The sequence below is a fragment of the Sorex fumeus genome, unplaced genomic scaffold (assembly GCF_029834395.1).
Source record: "Sorex fumeus unplaced genomic scaffold, SorFum_2.1 ptg000030l, whole genome shotgun sequence".
NCBI classification, from domain to species: Eukaryota; Metazoa; Chordata; class Mammalia; order Eulipotyphla; family Soricidae; genus Sorex; species Sorex fumeus.
Window position 1 is genome coordinate 15,573,758 of NW_026606087.1, and position 5,867 is coordinate 15,579,624.

General features: G+C 39.9%; 1 protein-coding gene across 1 annotated transcript; it reads right to left on the minus strand.

Moving 5' to 3' along the window:
• Nucleotides 1-797: 797 nt before the first annotated feature.
• LOC130025484 (olfactory receptor 52M1) lies at nucleotides 798-1,751 on the minus strand. Its single transcript, XM_056116418.1, has one exon. It carries the CDS (start codon nucleotides 1,749-1,751, stop codon nucleotides 798-800), a length of 954 nt encoding a protein of 317 aa, XP_055972393.1.
• Between the last annotated feature and the right edge of the window lie 4,116 nt (nucleotides 1,752-5,867).

The following is a 5,867-nucleotide window of genomic DNA, read 5'->3' on the forward strand; positions in this document are numbered from 1 at the left end:
TTTATGAGGAGGAAGACACCATATTTACCACAATGAGATTCAAGTATAAAATAAACTCTAATACAATATATTATCTGCCAGAGTTTAAAAATCAGCTACACAAATGAGAATAAGCAGTATACTGTATTAAATGATTTGAATTGCTGAGGCTGAAGAGATAGTACAGTAGGTAGGGCATTTGTCTTGCGCCCAGCCAACATAGTTTTGATGCCAAGAACTCTATATGATCCCCCACAAATCTCCGGGAGTGATCTAAGTGCAGAGGCAGAAATAAACTAGGTGTGGCCCCAAAACAAAACAAACAAAAAAACATTTTTTAAAATCTTTTTGTTAAAGCCACAGCAATCAGTCATCACAAATTGACTTTTATTGACTTATTTTGGTAATTTCACTTGTCATCCTTTAAGTTTGTTGAAGTAATATAAACTTTGTTAAAAGAGAAGCCAGAGAGATAGTCGAGTGTTTGCTTTGTACATAGCTGACCCAGGTTCAATCCCTGGCATCCCATATGGTCCCCTGAACACACAGAGCCAGGAGTCACTTGAGTGTTGCTGGGTGTCACACATAAACAAAAGAGTGTTAAGAGTCCATATCAATTATTATTACTGATTTTATCATCTTTGCAGCTTAAATACCTTATCATAAAAACGTTTCCATCTTTGGAATTTAAAACTACTTTTAGAGTTAGCATTCCTTTGGAATTACAAAAGTCAGAAACCATAGGTCCTAATAGCTCCAACTGTCCACCATATTTAAACACTTTTTGGTGAGTTTAAGAAGGAAGTCTTGTTTCTTAGTCATCCAATCTCAGTTTCCAACTTCATGATTTGGAGGAGCCTCTCTCGGATCTGCTTGGTACGAACAGCATAGACAATGGGATTGAGGATTGGGGGGATAAGGAGATAGAAGTTGGCCAGCAGGGTATGGATTGGAGGAGGTACTTGGTGACCAAATCGGTGGATGAGGGAAGAAACAGCAATGGGAACATAGAAGATCAGGATGGCACAAATGTGAGAACCACATGTTCCTAGGGTTTTAAGCCTGGCCTCAGGAGTAGCCAGCCCCATCACAGTCCTGAAAATCATCACATAGGAGGCTGCGATGCCCATCGAGTCCAGGATCAGCACCAGAAAACCAATGCTTAGTCCATAAATATTGTTGACCCTGCTGTCACCACAGGCCAAGGTGACCACAGCCATATGTTCACAGTAGGAGTGGGAGATCACATGGGCTTTGTAAAGAGGCAAACGCAGACGGATCATTAGAGGCAGAGGTCCAATATAGACTACTCCCCGGAGGAGAGCAGCAAGCCCTAAACGTCCCACCACTGCATTTGTGAGCACTGTCATATGATGCAGTGGGTCACAAATGGCTACATAGCGGTCAAAAGCCATGGCAAGGAAGATGCCTGACTCAACTGTAGCAAAGCAGTGTATTAGAAACATTTGGGTCAAGCAAGCATTCAGGCCAATGTCACCAGCACCAAACCAAAAGATTCCCAGAAGTTTGGGCATAGTGGAAGTAGACAGAATCAAATCAATAACAGCCAACATGCACAAGAAGAAGTACATGGGCTGGTGCAGGCTACGCTCCACCCTTACCACAGCCAGAATGGTGACATTTCCCACCACAGCCACCAGGTACATGGAGCCAAAGGGGATGGACAGCCAGATGTGCAGGGACTCCAGCCCTGGGATTCCAGTGAGCGTGAAGGAGCTGGGTACTGAACACACATTTTGAAAAGTGACCATGGCTATTCATAGGCAGACTTTCTCACTTGTGCTCTTAACATGTAGTAGAACGTTTCTGAAAATAGAAGACAAAAATATCCTTTAGACTTTATAATAAACAATTGGATCATTGATAAAACACTACAAACTTAAAAAGAAATTGTGGAATGTCATTAGTACAAGCTTATTAATGATACATAATACAGGTCACAAAAATATACAAAGTACAGGCCAAAACACATATTTGAGTGAATATGTTGGTATCCTTTTGCATTACAACTCAAGGACTAATATCCTTGTATCTATGAATGAAGCTAAGACAGGTACCTGCAGAGGTAAATGACTAAACATGTATCTTACAAAATCATAAGGTATCAGAGAAAGGACTGGACTTCTTTCAGGAGGAAACACTTAACAGACTTCAAGAACTGCATAGGTTCTGTAGTAAACCAAAATTTAAACTTAGGGTCAGAATTATCTAATAGATTAGCTAGAATGTCTAATTTGCAGGTAGCTATCAGAAGGCAGAGATGTATGCTTATAAAGGGCATCCAAAGTCAAAACCAAGAGGTCCTGACAGGTGAAAATTGGTGACTGGAGTCCAATTCATATGTTTTTCAAGAGGCACATCCTTACAGTGACCTTTATCCTTCTAGGATCCTGAAGTGGTGGGGCATTTCAGGCTTGGGGCTTGCTGCCCTCCTCCTGGGTGTAGTCTATATAGAATGCCTGCCTCTAATGATCCATCTGCGGTTGCCCTTTACAAAGTCCATGTGATCTCCCACTCCTACTGTGACCACATGGCTGTGGTCACCTTGGCCTATGGTAACAACAGGGCCAACAATATGTACTAAGCATGTTAAAATTCCAAAAGTCATGAGAGTCACTTCTGGGAAGGAAGATATAATCAGTGCAGCATGGCACAAAACCTCTGAGGGTGGATTCAGACCATGAAAGATATAAGCAGGAGACAAGGAACAAGACTAAAGATCAGAAATTTATTCCACAATTCCCTTCCTTCTGGGTCTCATTTAGCAGTTTTATAGATTTGACAGTTTAGAAGTGACTTCAGCCAGTAATCTGGAAATAGCATCTTACCTGGTCAGGCCTGTTAGGTAACACTGACCGTTGTTAGTCCTGGTACTCCATCATGCCTTTACAGTTTCCTTAACCCTACCCAAATCTTTGCATCTAGTTCTTTCAATTGTTCTCTAAACAGTGCCATTTGTGTTTTGGTATATGTATGATACATATTCTTTGATATATATGTGATATTTATATATATGATATATATGCCAGACCAGAACCCAACAGTGTCCAATCTTCATTCAGTATTTTTATTACTTTGATTTGGGGGGATGATACCCAACTCTGTGGTTTTTAGGGTATTATTCAGTGCTGGGGATTGATCTGGACCTCCCACATACAAAGTATGTTCTCAACTCATTGAGCTGGCTCTCAGGCATTCAGTATTCTTTTAAAAAATCAATTATTTCAGCAGGACAATTCTGAAAGTGACAACTTTTAGTACTAAAAACTAAAATCTTACAATCTCAAAATAGTCAAAGTATAAATAAATTTACTATAATTTCCAGTAAAGTAAAGGCCCTCCCGTTGATCATCGATTTGCTCGAGCGGGCCCAGTAACGTCTCCATTGGAGACTTTGTTGTTAATTTCCAGATTTACAATAAAACAACGCTTACATATTTTCCCCTACTTCTAATGAACTGACTTTCAAACTTTGTTGATGCACGGTTACCATATATAGAAAAGGAAGTGCCCACGAGCAAAAATTTTTGATAAGAACTGTTAAGTTGAGGCAAGAAATATATGATAGGTTGTGTGTTTGCCATGCATGAGCCAATCTGAGTTTGATCCCCTGCGCCTATAAGGTCTCATGAACCCTACCAAATGTAAGCCATAAACACCAGCAGGTGTGGCCGCAAAACAAACAAAAATGCTAAGTAATTAATTTTTTGTTCCCATGATTCTCATTAGAGCAGTTACTCTGTGTTGGTGACGGGATTGTTGAAGCAGTCGTTTTTTTCCTTCTAATGGCATTTTAAGTCCTATCACTGTTAAGTCAAAACCTGAGACCATAGTTTGGGCCTATTGATGCACTGTTACCATGTATAGAAAAGGAAGTGCCTCTGCCATACAGGAGGATCCCATAGGCCCAAACTATGATGCTAATCAAGTGAGGTTAAAATGTATACCTGCCAAACACTGCTTATGAAAAGTGATTTCTACTGAAAGCAAGCAAGCTACTGCAACATCAGTCCTTTTTATAAACCCAAATCAAATGTCTTCAGTCCTCTGTCTTAAGCCCTGAGAAGATACATATGACTTGCATCCCTCTTTGATTTTCTTCTTCATACTGATGCAGACACAGCTTCGACTTTATGATGGAGTGTTTTTTCTCCCCTAATCTCCTCATCTGTAGCAACACATCTTGAAATAGGGTACCACTGGCAGGGTGCACTTCAGTTGCCCTCCTAGTTGAGAGTAGCCCAACATCCAGAACACAACAGAAGAAAACTACTACAGCTAATCAAGGGTTCTGTGAGGCTCTAAGGACTCAGCAATAAAACAATTCTACCTGAGATCTATTCAGCTGTATATGCCAACACCCACTACTATATTCCTCACCCTGCTCACTGACACCCAACATGTCTGAATTTTCCCATTTTCCAGCTGTATATTCATATACCTGTCTGATACCTATGTTATTCCTTGATACAGGAAAGATATAGTCTTCAATTTTCTAATTCTTAAACATACACCTGTTCCAGCTAAAATAAAACCTACTTTAATCCTTAACCTATGCTTTATGTCTGCCTTTGCAGTACATGCACATAGTTCTTAGACTACCAACTTACAATAAACTTTGTCCAAATATAAATTCCACAAGAGTAGGAAATTCACCTTTCTTTGTTTAATCCCTGTGATAGCGACACCTGACTATATTGAACAAAAATAGAATTAAAATGTTGTGCCTACAAAAAGCACCTGGGTCTTTTATTGGTACTAGTGAACTATAGGCCTTGTTAGCTTCATGTATTGCTTTACTGAGATCCTACCCTTTCTTGATCTCTAAGAGAATTCCTTCCCAAGTCTTGCATATGTGTACAGGGACATCATTTAACATAGCATGCCAAAGTTCTAGATTCTGTCCAACTTTAGAAGCTGCGAGAACTTCCTATTGGCCTGTTTCTTTTCTAAACTCTTTTAGAAGATTCTCTTACCTGGGTTGGATAGTGTCAGACCAAGAGCCTGAGGCCCTACAAATGTATCTGAGGTCTGACACTTATAAACATTCTGATCAGGGGTTGAGGGAATTCCGTGAGAACTCTGTCTTCCGATTGCCTCAGTGGAGAAGGAAAATAGCTATTGACCTTGTCCCCAAAGGATGAATAACATCTAAACTTAAGAATTCTCCCTAGAATAGCATGATTGGTCCAGAGGTGTGTAGTAGGGCAAACCTGATTAGGTCATGAGCCCTTGAGTCTGTGCCTGCTCGTGGGTCATGCCATCCTAGAATCTGCAGCTTTTCAAAGGGCTACAAGTAGAAATAAGACCTTTCTAGAGGAAGAAATTAATCTTCTGAGCATTGTGTTTTAGTCCTGTAAATTTGAAGCTTGATAATTTTACAGAATTTAGAGGTATGATATTTGATAGTGTAGAATTCTATATTTTAAACAAGTGAATAACTTTTTTAAAAGTAGGCTTTACAATGTTCTCTGGTTTACATTGAGAGAGAAGGCCCCCATGGATATGTTGAAGCGAATCTCCTTTATCTTTCTGAATCTAACTTCCCATCCCAAAGTCTCATTCCTCATAAAGGAGAAATTTAAACTAAAAAAGCAGTTTCTCTTGGTGTATCTTTCATGAGTGCTCATGGGGTGGGGGGAGAGGAGGGCTGGGCAGAGAGGGACATCATGGTTTTGGATATGTGGGTTAGATGTGAACTTTGAAGCTCCAAATCCTTGGATTTCCAATCTGGCTTGGTTACATACATGCTGTGTGACCTGCAAAAAGTCATCCCATCTCTATTTCAATCATACAAATTGGGCTTGTTATATTTGAGAAACTAAGTATAAAGGAGTTATCAGGAAGACAAAACACCACGTTTAATA

What these genes read in the sequence shown, in the direction of transcription:
- LOC130025484 (XM_056116418.1), bottom strand. Translation starts at nt 1,751, where the DNA reads ATGGTCACTTTTCAAAATGTGTGTTCAGTACCCAGCTCCTTCACGCTC.